A 12,839-nucleotide genomic window follows, 5' to 3' on the forward strand; every position below is an offset into this window, starting at 1 on the left:
ACTGAAGAAAAATGGAGAAGGCATGACAAAAGAGCATATGGATTTGGCTTTGAGGATGAAGAAGTATTTCAATTCTTAAGAGCTGAAAGATGAAATGCAATCTAAATAAAGGAATATTAGAAGTGATATACAGAGTAACTATAAAAGCCCATGGGGTATAGTCATGGAATATTGACCAGTGCTCTGTAGTTGAAGCAGAGAACACATATAAAGAGAAATGAATATGGAAAATTAAGAACAGGAAACCAAGAGACGTTAGAGCCATGCTAAGGAGTTTAAACTTTGTTCTATAGAAAATGAAGATTCCTTAAAGGTTTCTGAAAAGAAAAAGTATTTTTTTAATGTAAACTAAGCAACAACAACAACAACAAATTTGCCCTTCATTCTCTCCTATCATTAACATATACTCAGATAAATAAGGACAAACATTGCAATGATGGCAGCAAAAAAGAAACTCTTAAGAAATAAGGCTGAATTAAGATTGATGGGGTCTAATGTGAAGTTTGACAAGGAAAAGTCAAAGTTAATCTCAAACTGGATGACTGGAATTACAAATACTATTAACCATGATAGAAAAGACAGGAGGAAGAACATGTTTGCTTTTTGAACCTTTAAGATGGGTTGAAAACAAGGAAACATGCATTTGATTTTACATATGAGATTAAGATGTTAGAATATATATAGTGAATACTCGACAGTCAAAAAGAATGAAATCTTGCCATTTGCAACTACGTGGATAGAACTAGAGGGTATTACACTAAGCGAAATTAGTCAGAGAAAGGCAAATATCATATGACTTCACTCATATGAGGACTTTAAGATATAAAATAGATGAACATAAGGGAAGGGAAGCAAAAATAATATAAAAACAGGAGGGGGACAAAAACATTAGAGACAAATATGGAGAACAAACAGAGGGTTAACTGGAGGGCTTGTGGGAGGGAGGATGGGCTACATGCGTAAGGGGCATTAAGGAATCTACTCCTGAAATCATTGTTGCATAGATGCTAACTTGGATGTAAATTTTTTAAAAAATTTAAATTAAAAAAAAATAATAAATAAAATATAGAAAAAAGAAAAAAAGAATATATATAGATATATAGATATAGATATAGATGATATAGATATATAGTGGAAAAAAGGAACAATAGGCCCCAAATGGAGTCACTTGTGTGGAGCCCCATGTCAACATACCAAGACTTAATATCTCATCTAACTGTAGTTTCAGCCTTTCCCAGAAATGTGACCTTTAACCTCTCAATCTGGAATTCCTGATAAGTACCAGAATAAGGTAATCTGCCTGAAAGACCCCAGGCATTCCCCCAAAGGAAGATGACCTTACCTGAAAACAATCTACTGTTTGTTAGAAACTCCTCCCCACTCCCCCACTTCACTCTCACTCCTGCTCCCTCCTATCTATAAATCTTCCATTTTGTGGAGCTCCTCAGACCTCCTTTCTATTTACTAGATGGGATACTGCTCAGTTCATGATTTGAATAAAGCCAATTTGATCTTAAAATTTATTCAGTGGAATTTTGTTTTTCAGTAATACCCAGGAGGTATTTATTAAAATGAATATACAGTTTGGGATGCCTAGGTGGCTCAGTAGGTTTAAATGGCTGGCTCTTGGCTTCAGCTCAGGTCATGACCTCACAGTTCACTGGTTCGAGCACTGCATCAGGCTCCACAGTGACAGTGCAAAGCCTGCCTGGGATTCTTTCTCTCTCTCCTCTCTACCTCTTCCCCAATTGTATGCACAGCCATGTTCATACAGGTGCACATGCTCTCTCTCTCAATATAAATAAATAAACTTAAAAAAAAAATGACTATACAGTTTGAGATAGCTCAAGACCAGAAAACTCCATCAAGGTATCACCCACAAAGATATGAAGTATAGGTGAAGCAATGGAAATGGCTGTAATGAAACAAAGCACACACATCATTTAAGAATAAAACAGAGCTAAAGTCCAACCCATGAGAAACCCTTTCTACATTTCAAAGGTAGAGAAAAAAAAGGAGAACAGTAAAGAAAACTCAAATAATTAAAAACTAGGAAACTACAATGGTTCCAAAGCCAAAGAACAGAATTTCATGAAAACTGAATGGTCAATAGTGCTAACAATGCTGCAGAGAGACAGGGGTAGATAGAATGACCCTAAGAAGAAACCATTTGGTTTAGAAATTAGAAGGTCATTATTACAGGTGAAACAACACATCTACATTAATATTTGCTGTAAATTCAAGGTAAAATTTTTTTAATAAGGCAAAGGCACTGTAACTTTCAAATACTATTAAAACTTCAAAAATCTTCCCAAGTGATAAAAAGCTAAAAATAGAGAAGATCATCTTTAAATAAAAATGGAACCATATAATGGGATAACATTTTTAACATTTTGATAATTATTTTTACTGATTGAATTTAAGTAAGTCAGTCTGTAATCTTTAATAATAAAGTGCTTTCTGGGAGTGCAAGCTGGTATAGCCACTCTGGAAAACAGTATGGAGGTTCCTCAAAAAACTAAAAATAGAACTACCCTATGATCCAACAACTGCACTACTAGGCATTTATCCATGGGATACAGGTGTGCTGTTTCAAAGGGACACATGCACCCCCATGTTTATAGCAGCACTATCAACAATAGCCAAAGTATGGAAAGAGCCCAAATGTCCATCGATGGATGAATGGATAAAGAAGATGTGGTATATATATACAATGGAGTATTACTCAGCAATCAAAAAGAATGAAATCTTGCCATTTGCAACTACGTGGATGGAACTGGAGGGTATTATGCTAAGTGAAATTAGTCAGCCAGAGAAAGACAAATATATGACTTCACTCATATGAGGACTTTAAGAGACAAAACAGATGAACACAGGGAAGGGAAACAAAAATAATGTAAAAACAGGGAGGGGGACAAATCATAAGAGATTCATAAATATGGAGAATAAACTGAGCTTTACTAGAGGGATTGTGGGAGGGGGGATGGGCTAAATGGTTAGTAAGGGGCACTAAGGAATCTACTCCTGAAATCATTGTTGCACTATATGCTAACTAATTTGGATGTAAATTTAAAAAAAAATAATAATAATTTTAAAAAATAATACAGTGCTTTCCAAAATAAGCCATAAGCAGTATCTGCATTTGCAAAGTATGTCAGACTTAATTTCACTTTAGGCAACTGACAAAGACTTTCTCCTTGACCATACTTAAGTCTCTTTGAGCCCTCTTTCTGACTAGGCCTCCAACTAAGCCCCCATGCAGTCTCTGGCTTGCTCAAATCCAGTCTTAGCTAAGAATGCTAAGTCGTCCCCCTACCCTTGATATCTGATCAAGTTCCTCATACCCCATCTCTGATGAATAAGTCCTTGGCCTTATCCCCCTACCTTTGATGCCTCCTCTTAGTAACTTTCCCTCCAGTGACCACCTCATCCTGCTCCTTGGCCAGAACTCCCTACTTGTCCTTGTTATATTTAGAATTAAGACCAATATTTGTCTCCTACTGCAATACACCACTACAGAAGTCTTGGGTTGTCTTTCTTACCATTTTAACAAGCATCAGAGTAATTTTTTCTATAACATGAGTCATTAGGGGCGCCGGGGTGGCTCAGTCAGTTAAATGTCTGACTTCAGCCCAGGTCATGATCTCATGGTTTGTGGGTTCAAGCCCTGCATCGGGCTCTGTGCTGACAGCTCAGAGCCTGTAGCCTTCTTCAGATTCTGTGTCTCCCTCTCTCTCTGCCTTCCCCTGCTCATGCTCTGTCTCCCTCTGTCTCTCAAAAATAAATAAACGTTGAAAAAAAATTTAAAAAAACAAAAACAAAAACAAAACCATGAGTCATTAAAAGAAAGCAGTCACACTCTTAGCATATATTAGCAGAAAAATAATTCACCACATAATCACAAATGAAAGTACAAGTTCAGCAAAATATCTGTAAGACTGACAATTTAAATATAAATCTAAGTTAAAATTTACAATGAGTATAAAAAGATTCCCTAATTTTTTATGCAAAACAATTTTTTTAAAAGCTTTCCTATCAAAAATAAAAACAAGAGCACTGAAAAGTAGTAGAATCAAGTCCATTGCCTATTCATGCCAGAATTTATCAGAACTTCTGGTAATAATGGAATGAAAATGGGCAGAAAAATAGCTGCTGTGTAATTGGTAGCCAGTCATAAGTTATACAAAGCAACAGATACAAGTAGCACTTAACATCCAGGCCCTCTATTCAGTTAATAAATACTTATTTTTTAAGGGCTTGGCACAGAAGGAGAAAAAGCAAAGAATAATATAGATTCTATGATTTAAGAGAGATGACATGTACAAATAAATGGAATGCTATAAATAATTTCAGTAAGAGGTAGAAGTGATAAGTTCATCCAAGAAGGGTACAAAAAAGGTGTTATGAAAGTTCAGAGGAATGAGAGATGATTTCTCACAGAAAGGCAAGAAAAAGTTTCCTGGAAACAAAGGGGCATGTGATTTAAGTCTTCAAAGATGACTAGGATTTATAGGGAGAAGTAAAGGGAAAGGCACTCCAGTGTTAAGAAGTAGCATAAGCAAAAGCCCAGTGTAGGTACTTTTCTGTACCCACAGAAAAGAATAAAGGTTAACATTTAAGGTCTATGCAGTGGTAACTTCAATGATGTCCCTCAAAAATCCATGGTCACCTGGAACCTCAGGATGTGACCTTATTTAGAAATAGTGACTGTAGATATAATGAATTCAGCATCCTGAATTTAGTCTGGGCCATAAGTCCAATAACTGGTGTCCTCATAAGAAAAGGAAAGGACACAGAGAGATACAGAGAAGGCCACAGGAAGATGGAGGCAGACACCAAAGTTATGCTGCCATAAGCAAATCCTGGGGTCACCAGAAGCTGGGTGAGGCAAGGGAGGATTTTTCCCCAGGGCCTTCAGAAGGAATATGAACTTGATTTCAGCTTCCAGAACTGTGAGAAAATAAATTTCTGTTATTTCAGTTTACAAATTGTGCTAATTCGTTACAGGAACTTTAGGAAACTAATACCACTAGGTTAAGGGCAATTAGTAGAGGGCTATTGTAAAATAGTATGTAATTGGTCTCTGCCCCTGGTTCCTCCTAATATTTAGTTGTGACCAAACTGTTAACTTCCCGAGAGATAAGGGTTTCTGACATAGTGGCCCTAAATCCCTTGTAATTTCCTGGGTGATACCAGTACTTTGTTCTAATGCCTGAGGTGACTCTTAGTGGGCTTCTGGATAGAGGCTGGTCACCAGGAAGACCAAGCCATAATCAGAAACTTGGAACTTTCAGCCCTACTCCCCATTTGCTGGAGACAGGAAAGGAGCTAGAAACTGAGTAACTGATTATGCCTACATGACGAGGCCTCTATAAAAATCCCAAAGTATGGGCTTTAGCGAGCTTCTGAATTGATGAACATATCCATGTGCCAGAAGGACTGACACATCCCAGCTCCTGGGCTTGGGACCCTTCCAGACCTTGCCTCTGGTTGCTCATCTGTATGTTGTTTTTTTCTTTTTTACACAACCTTTATTATATATTAAGTCAATAAATATAAAATGTTTCCCTGAGGGGCGCCTGGGTGGCTCAGTCAGTTAAGTGTCCGACTTTAGTTCAGGTCATGATCTCACGGTTGGTGGGTTTGAGCCCTTCTTCGGACTTTGTGCTGATAGCTCAGAGCCTGGAGCCTGCTTCTGATTCTGTGTCTCCCTCTGTCTCTGTCCCTCCCCCACTCTCACTCTGTCTCTGTCTCTTGAAAATAAATAAGTGTTAAAAAAAAAAATTTTTTTTAATGTTTCCCTGAGTTTTTATAAGCTCTTTTACCAAATTATCAAACCCCAAGCATAGGTAACATCTAATTTAGAGCTGTTTGATCAGAAGCACTGGCAACAACCAGGATTTATGATTGGCCTCTTCTGTGGGTAGCAAAAAAAATGTGGGGCGCCTGGGTGGCGCAGTCGGTTAAGCGTCCGACTTCAGCCAGGTCACGATCTCGCGGTCCGTGAGTTCGAGCCCCGCGTCAGGCTCTGGGCTGATGGCTCAGAGCCTGGAGCCTGTTTCCCATTCTGTGTCTCCCTCTCTCTCTGCCCCTCCCCCGTTCATGCTCTGTCTCTCTCCATCCCAAAAATAAATAAACGTTGAAAAAAAAAAAATTAAAAAAAAAAAAATGGTCTTGTGAGACTGAGTCCTAAACCTGTGGGGTCTGTGCTAACCCCCCCGGGGGAGATAGCGTGTCAGAAGTGAACCAAATTGCAGAACACGCAATTGGTATCTACAGAGCATTGAGGAATAACTTTGTGTGGGGAAAAAAACCTACGTATTTGAAGTATAAAAGCATTCAGTGAGTACAGAAAAAAAGTTTTCTTTTTCAGCTATGTACTCAATGCTCCAGCATTTTTAAAAAATGTTTATTTTGTGCGTGCGTGCAAGAGAGAGAAAGAGGGAGGGAGAGAGAGAGAGAGAGAGAGAGAGAGAGAGAGAGAGAATCCCAAGCAGGCTCTGCACTGTCAGCGCAGAGCCTGATGTGGGGCTCAATCCCACAAACCAAGAGATCATGACCCAAGCTGAAATCAAGAGTCCGCTGCTTAACCGACTGAGCCATGAAGGTGCCCCATAAAGCTCTAGCATTTCATTTTATTACACTCTGGAAGAAAAAAAACACTGACCAGTAAATTTCTCCTTAATAGGCATATTCTCATATTACTAGGCAACTGTATTAAAAGTGGACAGAAAACAATGAAATGCCATTACTTACAATGTGTGACTCCAGCTAGAGTTTGGTAGAAAGTGGGAGTATCACTATCATCAGTGAGGGTCACATAAACACCTCCAGATAGTAGCCAACGAGAGAAGGTAAAAGCATCTTTGTTTAGAAGAAGCCAATTTCTAAATTTTTCATAGTTTACTTTTTCACCCTAAAATTAAAAGGAAAAAAAAAACACAGGCTTAGTCAAATTTTAAGGTATCTTACTTAAAACTGTACAATTTGAAATTTGAAATTTGTTAACATTTATCTTGCTAATATCTACAAAGAAAGGATTATCTAACACTACAGGGTGTATATTTGGAAATCAAACTGTTTTAAAAAATAATTGTATTTTCAGAACTTCCACTTGCATAAAATCTATGCAATTTAGTTGTAAATTACTTCATCAATTCATTAAAGCAGTGCATTGTTACTAATAACTCACATATTATTTTCTAAGGTATATCCTGAAATCAGTAAAGTGTATTTTTTCTTCTTTGTAAAAAAACAGTTTTATTGAGGTATTATTGGTATACAAAGATACTTAATATGTACAATTTGATGAGACTGGACATATGCAAAACCTATGATACTATCACCACATCAAGATGGTAAACACAGCCATCATTTCCCAAAGTTTCCTTGCATCTTTGTTTTTACTTGTTTGTTTGGTTGGTTGGCTGGTTTGTGGTAAGAACATTTAACATGAACTCTACCCTCTAAACAAATTTTAAGGTGCACAATAATGCATTCTTAACTATGGGCATTATGTTATACAACAGATCTTTGTAATTCATTTAGCATGACAGAAACTTTATACCCATTGAACCGCCCCATTTTCCCCACCCTCTAAAAGTGTATTTTTTTCTATATTTAATAAGGCCAATTTTTTACTTGCCTTATCCCTCTTCTTCAGCACCTTAAACTTTAAGAATGAGCATATTTTAATTAAATATGTATGGTATTAAAATGCTCTTTTAAATTTCATTGGCAAATTAAAAACAACTATCCAGGAGCCCTCTTCTAGAAGGCATCACTGAAAACATGTATTCACAAGTCAATTAGAATACAAAAAAAACAAGTAGATTGCTATTTCTTTGCTTTTTTTGTCAAGTATTTTGTCTTCTACATCTCTGGATTTAAAAAAAAAAAAAAAAAAAAGTATCCCGGATGAGAAAGAACATGACATAGCTGTGCAAGTCAATTTCTTAATCTGGAAGACAGGAGGACCGAGGGTGAATGAGGGCCGGATGTTTCTGAGAAAAAGACAGAAGCAACCCACATGGAAATACAATGAAGAATGACATTCAGGAGGCTATCAGGTCTATTCCTGATAGAAATATTAAGGGATACAAATAATTCCTAACCTAAAAGAGATATGATAGAAATCATTTATACACCGTTTGGCAGCATCCTATTAAAATACAGCAATATGCTTAGCTTACTAGTTTCAGAACATTTAACAGTGCAATCAAAACATCTAGACAACATTGACAGTCTTGTTTTTCTGAATGGAAGAATATGGCATTCAGACTTGCTGCAGGGGTATGGGAGGACATTGCCAACATGTTGAGAGATTAGGGATCATACCCTTATTCTCTCTGTTCCCCATGTTTAGTTTAGAAAGAGGATTAGTAGTATAAATCCCATAAGCTCATGTACATTTTTACATATTAACATCTCTGACACTGGGATGAATTTTCAAACCAAGAGTATCCTTCAACTAAAACTGGCAGGTCTTTTCTCTCTTTATAATACATAAAGGTACATCTTACAATAAATGGGATTGTAGATGAAGCAAAACATGTAGCATCAATGGTTTCAGTGAGACTAAGATGTTATAAAATGTACCCTCATGTACAAGAAAGCAAAAAGTTGCTAATTATAATAGGCACTTCTACCACCTTCACATATCATTAATATTGAGTATTTACAATTCTCTAAGCACTGTTCTGAACATTCTTTTTTAAGATTTTGTTTTCAAGTAATCTCTCTACCCAACGTGGGGCTCAAACTCACAATCTCAAGATCAGGAGTTATAAGCTCCAATGACTGAGTCAGCCAAGCACCCCTAAACATTTCATATTAATTTAATCTTCAAAGCAACACTCTACTCTACCATCCCCATTTTACACATGGGAAAACTGAGGTTTCAAAAAGTTAAATAATCTAAGATCTAAGATAGAGTGGCAAAAATATGATTAAACCCAGGTAGTCCAAAGTTTCTGAACCTAAGCTATGCACCACACTTCCTGGCTGACTTAGTGAAATATAAAGTAACCACTGAAATCCACCTGTCCATTTGGATCACTGCATAACTGGTAGCACCAAAATGCCATCTGTTAAACCTGACTTTTTATGTTTTCGAGTCATGGGTGTCTTCTAAAACAGAAAGCAAAGGCAAAGTTTCCTTTTATAAATTGTCACAATAGCAGTTTAGAAAAAAAAAAATCCAGTAACATAAAAGGCAAATAAAAATAAACAGACTCCTAAAATTGACACATCTTTTAAGAACAATATGAATTTCCATCTTAAAAACTGACAACCAAAGAAAATATAAGAACAATACAATTCCCATGTGGATTCCTTTATAACTTCATCTTTTAAGGCTAAAAAAAGCATAAGAGAAAAAGTTGAGGGGCGCCTGGGTGGCTCAGTCAGTTAAACTTCCGACTTTGGTTCAGGTCACAATTTCACAGTTCGTGAGCTCAAGGCCCATGTCAGGCTCTGTGCTGACAGCTCAGAGCCTGGAGCCTGCTTCGGATTCTATGTCTCCCTCTCTCTCTGCCCCTCCTCTGCTCATACTCTTTTTCTCTCTTTCTCTCAAAAATAAACGTTAAAAAAAATTAAAAAGGAAAAAAAAAAGAAAAGGCTGAAACCTATTCCATGTCACTTAAATCTAGGTGCTAGGTCCACATCATTTAGCTAAAGTGCTTCTCTTTATAGTTCTGGTGGCTTTTTAGGATTGCAAAAAACAACACAAAACATTGTTATGGGAGGTCCAAATAAGTCTTTTCTAATATAAGTAGACTCATACTGAAACACGGTAACTTGAAAAGCAAGGGTTTGGATACAATCAGACACATTACTCAGAAATTACAGCATGTAATATATTAAATAGTTGAATCAGATAAAAATTAGCCCATTTACTGTGATTTTTTGTTTGTTTTGTTTTGTTTTTAACCAACTATAAGTATCTAGTTGTTTAAATAGCCATCTACATGAGTATTCCAAAACCAGGGCCTCTCATTTCTTTGATCTTTCCTTTTCCAAAGATCTTGTCCTTCATACAACACTTAACTGCAGACTTAACTAACAAGTCTTATGATCTTATTATAATAACTGTTCCCTTTCCATTAAGTGCAATTTTAAGCATTCCACTTTCCCCCTTCACTACTTTCTCTTATGAGCAAACTTCTTTTGGTATCCTAACTCCAGTGAATTTTTTAACTCCACAGGACCTCCACCAAGGACCTTCCTCTACATTGTCAATTCTAATGATCACTTCTCAGTGATCAAAAATCAACTCATTTGACCTTTCAGTTTATTTGATATAAACACTCTTTTCTATTAAAATATTTTCATCACTTGGCTTCCAGGACACCATTCTCTTTTGGTTCTCCTCACAGGCTATTCCTTAGGCTCCTGTTTTGAGTCTTCTTCATTTCATTAACCTTTCAACCCTGGAGTAAAGGACTCAGTCTTCCAATCTGTTTTCTATCTAAATTTACTCTAAGATGATCTCATCCTCAACTCTAAGCCAACAAATCCTATCCTCTGAATGCTAATTTATTTATCAAAAAGCATAGTTGGCATCAGTTTAATGTCTAAAATGATTCTCAAATTTAATTATCTCTCTTGATATCAAAACCCCAAACCTCCCCCAAGTAGTTTTAGCCATCTCAATTAATGGAAACTCCATTCACTTACTAAATCAAGTCAAACACTTTAGTCATCCTCTTCTCTGCCACAGCCCATAATCCATATAAGATCCTGTCAACTCTTCCTTCAAAATGAATGCAGAATCTGAAAACTTCTCACCACCTCACTGCTATATTATGATCTACATAATCATCACCTCTTACCTAGATTAGTCACAGATATCTTCTATGGACTCTGTTTAGCCTACCCTGTACGTAAGAGCCAAAATGATCACGTTTAAAAAAAGAAAAAAAAATCATGTATTTCTCTGCCCCAAACCCTCTAATTGGTTCCACCTCACTCAGGGTGAAAATCAAAGAACTCATACTGTCCTAGAGCCATATATAATCTCCCCACTTCATCTCACACCCTTCCCCAACCTCTGTAACTTCTACGAGTCTCTTAATCTAATCCAGCTCATTTGGCTCCTCTGTTGTTCCTTGGACATATCAAGCACACTCCAACTCCAGGCCTTTGCTGTATTCTCTTCTTAAAAAATGTTTTTCTCCAGATTTCTGCATAGTTTGATCTTTCTTCCTTTAAATTCTTGGTTCAAATGTCACTTTATGTGACAAGCCTTTCCCAACTACCCTATACAAAATACCAACACTCTGCCACCTCCTCCCCATCACCACCTATCCCCCTTATTCTACTTAATCTTTCCCTATAGCACTAATTATCATCTCATATATGTACCTGCTATTGTGCCTAAATTTTGGAGAACTGGGTAGCTAGCCACATTGAACTCCCATCAAAATGGGAATATGTACATAAAACTTAGTAAGAAAAATATACATTCTCCAAGATGTACAGAGTATTAATGCATTTTACATCTGTGTGAAAAATTCAATTAATCAGGCCTGCAAAGATTAGGTTACTTTTTTTGGACAGGAAATGTTTGTTATTGGAGAGAAAAACCATAGCCTAGCTTGTCTTGAAGTACTGAAATACTATCACAGCAACTTGCAGTGCAGGAAGCCAATCCTTTTGCACCAAACACACAGAAATATGGAGTAAAATATAATACCATAACCACTACTAAAAACTGTACAGCCAAGTTGAAGGCAAGATACAGAAATCTCCAGGTGCTATTAACACAGAAGAAACTCAAAGCCAGAGTAGTGAAAAACTAAAGCTACAGAGTCCAAAGAGCTATGAAAAACAGACACATGCATATAGCTGGAGTACTGACAATCAAGGCCTTTACAGTTAGGAAGGCGACTAAACTAAAATGAATAAAACCCACAGCAGTGAGGGACTGTCATATCTGTAAAACGCAAGTGGCTCAAACAGCCACCCATGAGGAATCATGCAGCATTGAGTGTGCTGCAGGAAAACATCAGAAAATTCTAAAAGGGTTTTTTTATTCTACCATCTTTAGGGCATTTCCCATATTAGCAGACCTGTGAAAAGGAAGAAAAAAAAAGAATTTTCTCTGTTAAAGATAGACATTTTCTACTGTTTTTCTATAATGAAAATATTATTATTTATGAAAATAGAAGAAAACGACAGGTTTTTCACACCCAAATATTTCACTATGCAAATCAGCTGAGTCAAGTAAGTGATAAAATAGACCTTGATGGGTGAGAGTCACAGAATGACTTAAGGCCAATGATACACTATAAGATGAAAAGCAGTGGCACGTATGATCACCAGTGAGTGTGTATGTATTGGTGTAAGAATGTGAGTGTGTTTTATTATCCCTAAGTATAGACAGTTGTCTTTAAAGTAGAACTGGAAATTTTAAGATTCACAAATATGAGAGTATTAAGTGTCATGGACCTTTGAGAATAGCACACAAATAATTGAAACATCAACCATTAAAAACAAAAATGTCAAGAATATGCTGCACATAAACATCTATTCATTATAGCTAAGCTCATTATATAACTAAGAGTTAATACTTTGTAACAGGTAGGGATGAAATGTAAATCTTTAAATATACCTCTGAGAAACACTTCCTGAGTGTATCTGGGACTTTACCATCCACCACATGGAGCATTCTTTCCATTTCTTCCCGTACAACATAGCTCCCAGATTCACTTGCAAAAAGACTAAATATGTCTAGAAGAAAGAAAGAATAAATTAAACTTACCATAGATTAAATATACCCTGGCAGAAGTAGAGAGGGAAGAGAGAGGTAAATATTACTAAGTGATTACTAGTGCCAA

General features: G+C 36.6%; 1 protein-coding gene and 1 long non-coding RNA gene across 3 annotated transcripts in view; one reads left to right on the forward strand and one right to left on the reverse strand.

The window, feature by feature from the left end:
* The window catches only part of USP32 (ubiquitin specific peptidase 32), a 246,595-nt gene that overhangs the window by 111,128 nt on the left and 122,628 nt on the right, over positions 1–12,839 (reverse strand). For both annotated transcript variants that reach the window (XM_040496917.1, XM_040496916.1), the window contains exons 4-5: positions 12,614–12,732; positions 6,757–6,916 (exon numbers count right to left, since the gene is read on the reverse strand). In XM_040496917.1, the coding sequence (XP_040352851.1) occupies positions 6,757–6,916; positions 12,614–12,732 (279 nt within the window). The remainder of the gene's footprint in view (positions 1–6,756; positions 6,917–12,613; positions 12,733–12,839) is intronic.
* LOC121044670 (uncharacterized) overlaps positions 1–12,839 on the forward strand; it is a 126,701-nt gene that overhangs the window by 45,446 nt on the left and 68,416 nt on the right. The window lies entirely within an intron of this gene.

Source organism: Herpailurus yagouaroundi, unplaced genomic scaffold (genome assembly GCF_014898765.1).
Source record: "Herpailurus yagouaroundi ecotype Mexico unplaced genomic scaffold, PumYag 189, whole genome shotgun sequence".
NCBI lineage: Eukaryota > Metazoa > Chordata > Mammalia > Carnivora > Felidae > Herpailurus > Herpailurus yagouaroundi.